Below are 14,396 nucleotides of genomic sequence, written 5' to 3' on the forward strand. Positions count from 1 at the left end.
ATATTTTGTCATGTCTGGTTTATTATTGCAAACTATCTGGTATGCGATTTGCGCAACGTGAACGGAAAATGCTCAAAATATTGTATGTAGATACATCATAAATCAATTGACGCTGTTTTTCTTTTATCAGGTTAACATAAGATTAAACCTGAATACTCTCTTCGTTCCATGATAAGATATGACACGGATAAGCAGTTGGTTTATAGGAATTGTACTATGTTCCTCTTTATGTTACGTAACGTATGGGTAAGTAAAAAAGTATTACAAAAACAAAGGTTCTTTAAAACAGAATCCATGAGAACAGACGAAATCAAACCCAAGAACGAATGAGTTTTATTTTTCATGTTGCTTACTTAATACAGGAAAGACCGGTTTGAAACATTACCTTAATTTAAGTGATTATAACATATATGTACCCTATGTTCATAATTTTTTTATATTTCCTAATTTGATATATGTTTTTAACTGGCTCGGTGAAACACGGGTTCACCATGCTTATAGTGGAGTGACAGATCAAGAAAAAGGTGCATATTTTACGATTTTAATGAACCGGCATACCTACAGGCTAAAAACGATTTTTTAGCTAAGCTAATACCTTAAGCTTACTTTTTTGCCCGGTCGTTTTTTTTTTATAAAATGGAATAAAAAAGACATTTGGACTTTTTTTCAAGTTTCAAGATGGGAAAAAAATTTGAATTTTGATACTTGTTTTTGTCTTTTGACATATGATTTTGCATTTTGTACAGAGTTTTATGGTTTATTCATTATGTAAAACTAGAATTCCTTAATTGTTTTTCCAAAATTTTGTCCATTTTCACTCAGTGTGGCGAAAGCACACTGTGTATTAGTTTAACGAAGTGCTTACAACATTTGTAATTTTAGATAACATTGATAATTTCATGACTTTCCGATTTAAAATGTTTAAACTTCGAAGCCATTCCAAGTCAGTATTTCTTATAAATGAACTTTAATGAGGATTTTAAACTTTCATCCTTGTTATTCTGATGCTCATTGAGAGATTGTAGTAATGTTTCTTAACTTCCTGTCGAGAAACTACGAAAAGTTGTAGTAATGTTTCTTTACTTACTGTCGAGAAACTACGAAAAGTCCTGGCAATAACAGAATGCATACTTGCTTTAAACATAAACCTGTTAACTTCATTTCATTTTGCTTTGGCATTACAATTACACAATAAGTTTTACTATAATTGTTTTTTTTATTGAAAATCCAAACTGTCATGGTTTTGGTGCATCATATTCTGAAGTACGTCGATATCGGACTAATTTAGCAAATTTGAAAATAGACAGAATCCAAGACATGTCCTATGTACATAATGGTATTGCTCTAATTAGAAACGGTGGTCGTATTATACAGGAGGGAGCAGAAAATATTCACTTAAGTGCTGAAATAATCGATGGTAAAAATACATTTCACTCAATGGCTAGAGTTGTATTTCAGTATCAAAGTGAATCATCAAACGCCCATATGAGTTCCAAAAAGGTTAAATGGGGACTAGAAAGATCTTTGACATTGAATGATTCGAATACCAATAGTATGGCATGTTTACCTTTCGGCAAACCAACAGAACGGTATGGATCTCCTCGTTATTTTAATGTTTATGGGAAGATTATGTCTTGTTTCATTGAAAACCGACATATATCTGTCCGGTCTTTTGTATTTTTGGGACTTCTTTCGAGACAAAAGATTCGATTACATTGACATATCTAACTGGTCCAATACCTTCTGCTCTGTTCCATGATGATGGTAACATGTGGATATGTTGTATCTCTGATATAATTCACCAGATTCCAGGCTTATAATTTGATACTCTAGACGCGCGTTTCGTCTACATAAGACTCAGTATTGACGCTCAGATTAAAAAAGTTAGAAAGCCAAACAAGTGTAAAGTTGAAGAGCATTGAGGACAAACACTCCAAAAAGTTGTGCCAAATACGGCCAGTCTACGCCTGGGATAAGAAAATCATTAGTTGTTTCGAATAATTAATACTTTTGCAAACGGTAAATTATACAAATGACTATATAATTGATAAATGTCAACACCGAAGTGTTGAATACTGGGTTGGTGATACCCTCTTCCGATGAGTTTTCAAACGAGAGATCAGGAATCGCCGTTAACATTGGAAGTGCATTTATCGCCTCATTGTATGATCCGAAGGGAAAGTTCAAGTATCTTCAATATGATCTAAACAAGCTAAGGGTGGAGTTTGCCGCCACAAAGGATGCCAGTCTTGTGAAAATTGGCCCATGTGAAAACAGGTTTTTACAACACATCCCACGTGCAATGCTTCAAACGGAAGTTTTGATGAACTCTCATATTGCTAAACCAGTGATCATACATACCAAAGACTCTGGTTGGTTAGAGGGTAAAAACGGTTTGCTCTGGGGACCTATGTTAGTAGATTTCCTTCAAGACCTTGATTGTACGTATACGGGCGAGAGAAAACAGCTTGCTATTACAACTGTGTATGAAACCAACAGATATCTGCGTATAACATTATTTGTTCATGTGTAGGGTCTCATGGTTGTAGAATTTATTAAACTCACCGAGTGATATTGGAAGAAGACAACGAATAAAACGATGACTGATGTCAGGGTTTCGAAAGTTGTCATGCCTTTGTTTGTTAAAATATCCCACACAACTACTCTTTCTAAGGGGTACAGGTGTGTTTTTGTAAGGCAAAGGCACATAAAACCTAAAAAGTTCATAGAGCTCGAATATACGCTGAAACTTTAGTTCATCATTAAACTCATTTGATTTAATTGCCTTGTGAAATGTTTGTGACTGGCAATAAATATACACCAAAGCAAAAACCAAATAGTCCATTTGTGAATTACCAATTTGATTCTGTTAATACACACTTTTAAACAAATAAATTCCCTGTGTCAATCGTTTACTGGTACCATACCGGACAAAATTGGCATTTGCCAATGCAAAGCATGATGAAGTGAAAGTAATGTATCGTCTGTTTAACAAAGTTTTGCATTAAAATAGTTTCTGATGTCAAAACTATTTAGCTGAACAACAAGTTGATTTAATCATAAGATTTAAAAACTTTAAAGATAACTCAAATTACGCACAGATAAATTTACTCTTTCTGATGTCTCTCCATTGTAAATAAAAACTAATGTCCCTTATAAGAGAGACAACTAAAAAAGGGATCTCTAATTACAGTGTCAATTACTGGAATTGGCAAGTAGCCTATTGACTTCGATTCCTTTTATAAAGGCCGTAAAATTCAGAAGTACATGCGATGTATTTGTTTGGCTTTATAAATATTTTGATATGAGCGTCAGTGATGAGTCTTATGTAGACGAAACGCGCGTCTGGCGTACTAAATTACAATCCTGAAACCTTTCATAACTATTTACACCACTGGGTCGATGCCACTGCTGGTGGACGTTTCGTTCCCGAGGGTATCACCAGCCCAGTAGTAAAAACGTCGGTGTTGACATGAATATCAATAATGTGGTCATTTGTATGAATTTCCTGTTTGCAAAACTTTTAATGTTTCGAAAAAAACTAAGGATTTTCTTATCCCAGGCATATATTACCTTAGCCGTATTTGGCACAATTTTTTTGGAATTTTGGATCCTCAATGCTCTTCAACTTTGTATTTGTTAAGCTTTATAAATATTTTGATATGAGTGTCACTGATGAGTCTTATGTAGAAGAAACGCGCGTCTGGCGTACTAAATTATAATCCTGGTACCTTTGATAACTATTTACACCACTGGGTCGAAGCCACTGCTGGTGTACGTTTCGTCCCCGAGGGTATCACCAGCCTAGTAGTCAACACTTTGGTGTTGACATGAATATCAATAATGTGGTGATTTTTATGAATTTCCTGTTTACCAAACTTTTAATGTTTCGAAAAAAACTAAGGATTTTCTTATCCCAGGAAATATTACATTAGCCGTATTGGAACAATTGTTTTGGAATTTTGAATCGTCAATGCTCTGCAACTTTGTATTTGTTTAGCTTTATAAATATTTTGATATGAGCGTCACTGATGAGTCTTATGTAGACGAAACGCGCGTCTGGCGTACTTAATTATAATCCTGGTATCTTTGATAACTATTTACACAACTTGGTCGATGCCACTGCTGGTGGACGTTTCGTCCCCGAGGGCATCACCAGCCCAGTAGTAAATACTTCGGTGTTGACATGAATATCAATAATGTAGTCACTTTTATGAATTTCCTGTTTACAAAACTTTTAATGTTTCGAAAAACTAAGGATTTTCTTATCCCAGGCATTGATTACCTTAGCCGTATTTGGCACATTTTTTGGGAATTTTGGATCCTCAATGCTCTTAAACTTTGTATTTGTTTAGCTTTATAAATATTTTGATATGAGCGTAACTGATGAGTTTTATGTAGACGAAACGATCATCTGGCGTACTTTATTATAGTCCTGGTCCTTTGATAACTATTTACACGACTTGGTCGATGCCACTGCTGGTGGACGTTTCGTCCGCGAGGGTATCACCAGTCAAGTTATAAAATCTCCGTTGTTGACATGAATATCAATAATGTGGTCATTTTTATAAATTTCCTGTTTACAAAACTTTGAAATTTTTGAAAAACTAAGAATTTTCTTATCTCAGACATAGATTACCCTAGACGTATTTAGCACATTTTTTTGGAATTTTAGATCCTCAATGCTCTTCAACTTTGTATTTGTTTGGCTTTATAAATATTTTGATATGAGCGTCACTGATGAGTCTTATGTAGACGAAACGCGCGTCTTGTGTGCTAAATTTTAATCCTGGTAACTTTGATGGTGTAACAATACTAATTCGGGCCCGGCCAGAAAGCACATACCGGAAAGTAGTACATATTTAACACAAAATAGTTCCGACGCATGAGTGTAACTTTGAAAATGTGTAGAATATTTAGATATTTTTGGCATCAAACGAAAGCTGAAGGATTGGTTATCATTGTAGAACACTCATTGACTTATAATTTTGAATATCAAAAAAAATCCACAAATTTTAAAAAGAGGGTACATCTTGTCTGTTTGTCAGATCTGAAGTACCTGTTTTGGTACATCCGAAGTTCCAGGAACCAGTTCTTTCTTAAATGTCATTAAAGGTATGTTGATTTTTTCAGTACACATCACCATAAAGTGTTGCTTTGACATGCAATGATTGCCACTTTATTTGAACTTAAAATGAAAGAGGTGTGCCTGCTTAAAATGGGTCGATGCCACTGCTGGTGGACATTTCGTCCTCGAGGGTATCACCAGCCCAGTAGCAAACACTTCGGTGTTGACATGAATATCAATAATGTGGTCATTTTTATGAATTTCCTATTTACAAAACTTTTAATGTTTCGAAAAAACTAAGGATTTTCTTATCCCAGGCATTGATTACCTTAGCCGTATTAAGAACATTTTTGGGGGAATTTTGGATCCTCAATGCCCTTCAACTTTGTATTTGTTTAGCTTTATAAATATTTTAATGTGAGCGTCACTGATGAGTCTTATGTAGACGAAATACGCATCTGGTGTACTAACTTATAATCCTGGTACCTGGTACATTTTTAAAATCAAGTGAACTGTCGCAGTTTATTTCATTATGAAATTCTGGTGTAGTAACAAGTCAGATATTATTTGGAGACTTTTTATAACCTCTTGTGAAATAAATTGACAATAGTGAAAAACTCAATCACTAACCTTTGACCTTATTTAAAAAGAAAAATGCACCATATTTCAATTTTACGACTAGGCTCAAATTAGAGAATAAAACTATCTGTTTCCAAAAAGTCATAATAAAGCCTGCAGGTAGGATGGTGGATTTAAGTTGAAAAAATATTGGCTTGGTCACTCCACTATTATAATAAGCTTTCAAATTCATATGACATCTGTTTTCTCTTATTGAAAGTTAATAGACTGACGATAGGCCATCCTTATTCTGAAGAAAAACAATCATCATCAAAAAGGAAAACAAATACCAAATAAAAAAAAAACCACAAACTTTTGACATTTAAGTGAGGCGGAAGTAATAAGATACCAGGGGACATTCAAAACTCATTGGTCGAAAAATAACACTTTTAATGATATTGCAAATGACAGTAATATGAATGCAATTCATAACGAATTTTATGCGTCCGAAGCGCTTTTTTATTTTTTTTTATCAACATTCATTTCATTATTCAGGAACGTTATAACAGCACAATACTAAAAACAAAGTGTCAACCAATGTATGAAATAGTCTAACTCTTCCGATTGTCATCATGCATAAAACAAACAAAAACATACACAAAATACTTATAAAGAATTTATCACACACGGAACTTTCCCCAATCGTGTTGTAAATAAACAAACAATGAAATACAATAACATTCATAGAAGACGTCACCACTTATAGAAGATCTGACATAGTGAAATCATCAAAAATCTAGGTAACCCCTACGGTTCCACCGGGATCACCACGTTAATCAATCAAATTTGTAACGGGATTAGAGGTAAATAAATAACCAGCAATCATAGTCATTGGTAACGTCAAACCTTGATTATTTTGTCTTTTTTATTAGCTCTGAACAAAAATAAGGTTATATTCTAATTCGTTACCTCAAACAAATATAAAGTATTTATAAGATAAAAACAAACACTTGGTTCATAGGAAAAGCTCGCCAGCATGTGCAGCTTACTATTTTAATTTTATTAGAAAGAAAATTTGAGTCCCAGTATATATTTGAAATGTAAACGTTTGAAAGTAAAATATTTGCCACTGAATACTTTTAACGGTATAAATTAAGACAAGAGTTTCAATCTCATTAATTGATTAATAAGATCAACCAAGATAATAAACGCAAAAGACTGATGGAATCTCATTAACTCCAAAAGAAGTGAAATTAACAACGCCACCGGAATAGTGTATAATGTAATGCATGCGTCACCTGTCATTCGAATCCACACTTAACCTAAAATATAACACGATCAAGAACAAATCATGATTGATTATTTAACAGATAAGACGATTCAATAATTTGTTATCTAAAATTATAATGATAGTACCAAAACATGTCGTTTGTGAATTGAGACACAAACATAATTAACGTTCCAAAATGATGATCGTAGTGTCGTTTTCAAACTAAGGTAAACTTGTTAACAATTACCAGGCAAGAATTTATCGTAGAGGTCCATAGTAGAATACCTCATTAAATTAATTGGATTTTGATCGAACTAGCATATATTTTGTTAGGCAACTGATGCACGCTTCCGGGAGCGGGATTTTCTCGCTGCATTGAAAACCTATTGTTGGCTTTCGGCTGTTGTCTGCTCTTTTGTCGGGTTGTTGTCTCTTTGACAAATTCCCCATTTTCATTCTGAATTTATTAAGAAACTAAAAGATCTGCGTCTTATTAAAAAAAATTCATAAATTTGGATAAGAATAAAAAATATCCTTGTTATCTATTTTAAATGAGAAAAGTTTTTAGTCTGAATGAGAAAATCATACTTATTCGTATACTTAATCATTTTATTACTCTTATTTCAGTGGTACCTGTAGCAGACAAAAAGCCGTATGGTATACAGAGAGCGTGTGCACTTGCAGGTTTTGGTGGTGGTGGACTGTGCGTGGGTATGGTCAATAAGTTATTATCAAATACCAAAAACACTTACCTTACTAATTAATGTAATTATTCAAAACGAATTTTAAGCTTTCTTTTTGACTATACGTGTACTAGAAGATGAATACAGATAATTGTCGTCGACATGTTTGTTTAAAGGTGTAGACAAGGGTTAATATCAGTTTCAGCAAATTATTATTTTAGTTTGAAACGTTGAGTTGGTTTGATTTGAAATGAGAAGCTTTTAGTGAGAAAATTGTATTGACTATCGATTGCATAGACTGTCTACCATGACAAATCAAAAGGTGTTTTTAAATTATTTGATTTGATTTGTAGATGATAATTTTTTTTGTATATGTTGTAATCAACATTTTATCAAACAATTTATCTATATAGACATATTACTTTAAATGTAAAAATTAAATGGAAATGTGTTTTGGTAAACCGGCCTCAAGATCATTCTTGTTCATTTCGAAGGAAAATTACAGTTCTTCAAGAAATTAGGGGTGGATGATATTTGTCGTTTGTTTTTTCGTTAAGAGTATTTAGTCTAAAAAGGACAATGGACCACAGTTCCGGTTATCTGTACAATGTGTTGTTCTTGGTTATTGCCTTAATTTTGAACGTATATTGTTTGAGGTTTCATTCACGTATCGGCGTATGGTAATGAACGATACAGATAATTTTTTCAAATAACTGTTAACTTCCTTCACCTTTATCCCAACATATACAAAACAAACTTTTAAGAGGTGGAAATCCTCCTCAAACATGAGTTTATATTTTTTTCTACGGGTTATCCATCCTAACTCAAAAGGTTTTAAGAATTTTTCGAACTTTGTTTTTGTTACATTAAAACGTTCTGACATTATCAAGATGCTTTTTGACAAACAATCAACGTTACTGTTGGAACCAAATATGTTCTTCTTCCAACCGCCTATTTCCCTTTTCGTGAGGGAAGTTTAAATAAAGGCATCAGTAATATACCGCTGATCGAAATTCCTAAATCAATTGAGAAAAAAAAACAAATCTGGGTTACAAACTAAAACTGAGGGAAACATCAAATATAAGAGGAGAACTACTACACAATAGAAACACAACATTAAAATGTAACACACACACAAACGAACTATAATATATCAATGATCAGGACCTTACCAATAGGAATAAATATAGATATATAAATAATATCCTTAATGGCTGATGACATATTTGTCGTTTCTATGTCATTGGTTTTGAAAGAAAACATAAAACAAGTCTACCTATTATTTCAAGAATAATAAACACACTTCAAGTTCGAAAAACGGCATGCGTTTGTATCGGCCGACAAAGCAGCCATTCATGTGGTTTTGGTATGCTGTAAAAAAAACCATGGATTCTTCATCAATAAAATTTTAAATTCTTATACATTCAAGTCCGTCTGCTCTACTGAGAGTCATGTAGTAAACAAACTTAGTTAAAACAAATCACAGCTTAAGACATCTTCTGAAGTTATGAAAGTTCATATTATGCATATAAAGGTTCCTATTATGCATTGGTCACCTAAACATAAAACAATCTAGTAAAGTGTCTTTAATTTCAATCAAAGAACTTATCATTAAGTTTATTAAAACATATGAAAAAAATGAAATTTACTACTTTTGGATTGTGAAAAAGCTTTCAGTATTTAGGTAGATTAGGTGCTTTTAAGTGGTTCTTTTGATTATGTTGCCAGTTTTGACTTTTCATTCCTATACATTACACTTCAACATAATCTATCCTTTATACTCTGTAATTACGTTTTGGATTTTGGAAGGTTAAAGTTTGTTATTAAGTTGTACTGTTACACCACTGTCCAAGGTTAGGGGAGGGTTTGCGCCTTCAAACTAGTTTACTCCGCCACAATCTGAATGTGCCTGTCATAAGTCAGTAGTCTTTAATGCAATGGTTATCGTGTGTTGTTGTTAACCATATATAGCTTCGATCACCATTTTGTACAAATCATACCATTAAATTCATCGTAAGAATTGTTTTAAATGTGTCATATTGTTTTTTTTTATATATATGACTGTGAGATGTGTTATTTTGTTGTTGTTGTTGTTGAAGACCGTACTATTACATATAGCTGTCAATTTCTATTTCATTTTGTATATGGTGGAGAGATATCTCATTTTGAATTATGCCAACTTTTCTTATTTCATATTAATATATCAACCATTGACTATATAATCATCATAATGAGGGTTAATTGGGAACAAAACTTTATTATAAACAATATTTAACTTAGTATACTCGATTCGGAGTATATGAGTAGCTTTTCGTTTGTCTATAGAAACATTTCAGCAGTGCCTGCATATGGAATGTAAAGTAGTATATCCCAGTTGATACGATTTTCAGAGCTTAAAAACAAAACTAATATTTCAATGAAATGGGTTTTTTGCTTCCAAAAAGCTATCGAAGCAAACGTTACAAATCGAAAAGTTGAAGTAATTTCTTTTTTAAATAGATATAAGAAAATGTGGTATGAGTGCCAGTGTAACAACTCTTTATCCAATTTCTAATTTGCAATAGTAAACAGTTATATGTCAAAGTACGGTCTTCAACAGGGAGCCTTGCCCAACACTGAATCGCAAGCAGTAAAGAGCCCAAAAAATGACCAGTCAAACTGGAAAAGCAACGGTCTAATCTATATAAAAAACGAGAAATACATATCAACAAACGAGAACCACTGAACATCAGGTTCCTGACTTAGGATGGGTGCAAACAAATGAGGCGGGTTTTAACGTTTCAATAGTTACCAATCTTCACCCTTACTCGAAAAAAAATAGTGTAACAATCACAACATAAAAACATAAAGTATTAGTGACATCATCATTGTTCTATGGGCCGTTATTGACTATCTGTGTCAAAAGTCACGCACACGTTCCATTTTAAAAAGCTCTAACATATCATTTTCTCCCGATTTTTTATATCAATATATGCAACTTACACAGAAACACAAATGGTATCTGCCATACCAGAATAAACACAATGAATGTCATTGTTTGAAAAGGAACTGGTTATCCTTTTGGGTTTGATTTGGATGTTTTTTTTAGTGTTTCTCCCTTTATCGTTCTTTTCTTCTTATTTTTGATGTTTTCCCCTCAGTCTAAGTTTGTAACCCAGATTTGTTTTCTCTTACTCGATTTATGACTTTCGAAAAGCGGTATACTCCTGTTGCCTATATTTGGGCACCTTAGCCCAAACACGGTACTTAATGTATTTCATGTTGTTTAACCTTTAGTTTAAGCGAAAAGTACTTCGGGGCTGTCTTTTCTTCTATTTGCTTTGCCCATGTACATTTGATTTTTTACTTTTTCTTTTTTTTTCGTCACCCCGAAAATGTCAGTAACTATAATACAAACTAAACGAATTAAATATGGCTATTAAAATAAAAGCAACAACAGTTTACCGCTGTTCATAAGTCATAAGTTGATCGAGAGAAACAAATCAGGGTCACAAACTAAAACAAAGGGAAACACATCAACAATAAGAGAAAAACAACGAAACAACAGAACAAGTGCAACATAAAAACAAACGATAATGAATAAAATTGAGAATGGAAATGGGGAATGTGTCAAAAAGACAACAACTCGACCATCGATCAGATAACAACCGAAGACCACTAATGGGTCTTGTTAACATACATATAAACTAAATCTAAGTTAAAAACTGCCATATTCGTGCGTGGTACCGGACTACCGAAATGAATGATAGAAACCTAGTTTTGTGGCTATTCAAAACCTCCGGGCTTTATATCAATGTTAAATATACATTTGAAATAACAACGCTACATGGCTGGAATACCGTACAAATAAATGTAAAAACACCCAATACAGAGAAACACATAAATAAATAATGAAATGGTACATTTCGACATGAATAACAAAGAGTAACTAAAATTAATTTAGGACAGGACACAAAAACAGCTTAATACAATTATAACAAGTTGGGTGTCTGTCACTATAATGAATAAACGCCACAAAAGTAACAGTGTGTCTCAAATTTTGTACTAAACAAAAAAATAAGTAGAGTAGTGTGGTCATTTTCGCCATAACGTTCATTGTTTTCTGCAGTTTATGTTCAGGTCTTTTTGTTTTTGAAGTATACATATATTTATTTCTATATGTAGATAACATCAAAAACAATATATTCTCAGCTTGAAAATGTGTTTCTTGGGGAAAAAATCATCTGAAAAGTTAAATTAAAAGATTTTTGAAATTTACTGATGTTTTGTCAAAGGGGGACACATATTCGCCGTTTTTACACCTCTACTTAATACAAAATAACTGCAGCTTTAGACAATACCTATCAAATCAATTTCAGTATAGATAAATAGCAGATATTTCTAAGGTGTAAAGAACTGAAATATCGGGCAATCAGTCAAAAAACTACTTAGAAATACTTCTTTGAAATCATATTTTTCATTCAGATAATTAGCTCAAAATCGTTCTATTTTTTGGTCCTTTGCGGTAATTGCAGAAGTTTTGTCTAAATTTAAAACATAATCCTATTTGTTCTAATAATATTATTCACCGTCATATTTCTTCCATTTCACCCATCCTTTGAAGTTTTTTTTAACCTCAAAATCATAAAACGGCGAAGTTATGTCCCCGGCGAATATGAGCGCCCCACACTATGTGTCAAAGCTAGAATTAAATTGAAAATATTAACAAAAGACCATTCCAGCTCGCTTCCTTTCGGAAATGTTGTAACAGACAAAATAAGAAATAGTGAATAGGACTTTTTACCATGTAATATTTTTTTTTTATTAAAGGTGTTGTAGGTATAGAAGTGTTTGGAGAGTTTACTATACATATGAAAGTTATTGCTGTCCTGGATATAGGGGATATCATTGTAACACACGCAAGTTATTGACTCATTTACTCTAACTTATTCAAATATTCGCTCATTTAATTATTGCTTGCTGAATAATTCATATTCATAATAAGACAAGTAAACAACATTTTGATGAAATTGTTTATTTCTAAAAACGATTTTTCAAGTTAATCGAAAAAATAAATTGTTCAAATTTAATGTTGTCAAGAAAGTTTTTGTCTGATTTATTTATTGTATTATAATAAATCAAAATGCTATATTGTTTTTAAAATAGAATGCATAAATGTTTTTTAGTTAGTGATTTATAAAAGAGGGACGAAAGATATCAAAGGGACATTTTGACCTAAATGATTATGTATCTTTTAAAAATAAATGTTCTGGCTATAACAGCAGAATAAAATAATCAACAATAGACTTTTAATGATAAATTTGTATATCCGATGTTTGATATTTTCCTTTATAGCACTGCTGGTGGACGTTTCGTCCCCGAGGGTATCACCAGCTCAGTAGTCAATATTTCGGTGTTGACATGAATATAAATAATGTGGTCATTTTTATAAATTTCCTGTTTACAAAACTTTGAATTTTACGAAAAACTAAGGATTTTCTTATCCCAGGCATAGATTACCTTAGCCGTATTTGGCACCACTTTTTGGAATTTTGGATCCTCAATGCTCTTCAACTTTGTTTTTGTTTGACTTTATAAATATTTTGATATGAGCGTCACTGATGAGTCTGATGTAGACGAAACGCTTGTCTGGCGTACTAAATTATAATCCTGGTACCTTTGATAACTATTTATCTGTAATTAAATAATCAAAATAATCTAAAAAGCTTATTTCGAGTAACCATATGCCGGAGGAACAAAATGTGTGCCAATTATTTCTTCTCAAACCACCCACCCCCACCCAACCGGCTCTCCCCCGGTTTAAGCTCCTGCTCCGCGTCTGAACAGTCACCAATGAAAATACTTCAATTTATATAAACAAACATAAAAAACGGACGTTTTATTTTTGAAATCACGAACAATATACAACTTTGTGAAATTGTAACATACTTAATTATGTAAAAACGATATTTCAAATGTTTTTTTTTATCGCTAGTGTTTATCTTTTCAAACAAAAAAGGTTAGGAATGTCTGTCCCAAGTATAAAATGTCAAAGAAACCGTATACATTTCTTCTGCACTTACTATGGTATTCTATCACATGACAGTATACTTCTGTAACACATTAAAATTGGCAAGTAGAGTAGCATCATTCCACATCGTTTGTATCCACAAAGTAAAATAATCTTAGGATCTAAACAGTAGCGCATGACCTTAAAAGCATACGATACAGTTTTGATCCTGTATTTACATTTTGATAAAAATTTCCATATAGACTATTTTTTACCTGATTAAATCAAATACGTAATAAAACAAATTCCTTCATGTGCTACTTTTCGGGTAAAATGAGGTCGAAATTTTGCATATTTGCTCAAAATTCGGATTTGTGTCCGTATTTTCCTTTTCGAAAGAAAGACATAACTTTTTTGTTCTAAAAGATACACAAATGTTTTTTTGTTAAATAACTTTTAATTTAAGTTTCCTAAAAAAATTATACCTTTTTATATTCAGAAATAACTGAAATTCAACAAATAAAATGTTCATGAATGTAAAAAAACACAAATTTTTGCTTTATATTTATCCAATTAAAAAAAAATGCACTATTCGCACATAATCTTCTCGCGTATTCAAACCAAATGGCATTTTATAAAAGAGGGGACCATGAACTCGTTTTCAAGTTAAATGATAGACATTAGTTGAAAACTGTACCTTTTCACGATTAGTCGTAGTTTGACGTCGCGAAAATAACAATTTACGTTAGCAACGTCATTATTTCCCCTGTAACTGTATCTTATGCCCTTAAGTGACTATACTATTATCCATATCATCCTTTATTAAAA

General features: G+C 32.5%; 1 protein-coding gene across 1 annotated transcript in view; it reads left to right on the forward strand.

Annotated features, from left to right (window-relative positions):
• The window catches only part of LOC139512564 (uncharacterized), a 53,234-nt gene that overhangs the window by 3,238 nt on the left and 35,600 nt on the right, over positions 1 to 14,396 (forward strand). Inside the window, exons 2-4 of the mRNA XM_071300279.1 lie at positions 131 to 246; positions 7,524 to 7,607; positions 12,389 to 12,477. Coding sequence (XP_071156380.1) covers positions 179 to 246; positions 7,524 to 7,607; positions 12,389 to 12,477 — 241 coding nt within the window. The 5' untranslated portion in view covers positions 131 to 178. The remainder of the gene's footprint in view (positions 1 to 130; positions 247 to 7,523; positions 7,608 to 12,388; positions 12,478 to 14,396) is intronic.

The sequence above is a fragment of the Mytilus edulis genome, chromosome 2, assembly GCF_963676685.1.
Source record: "Mytilus edulis chromosome 2, xbMytEdul2.2, whole genome shotgun sequence".
Classification (NCBI taxonomy): Eukaryota; Metazoa; Mollusca; class Bivalvia; order Mytilida; family Mytilidae; genus Mytilus; species Mytilus edulis.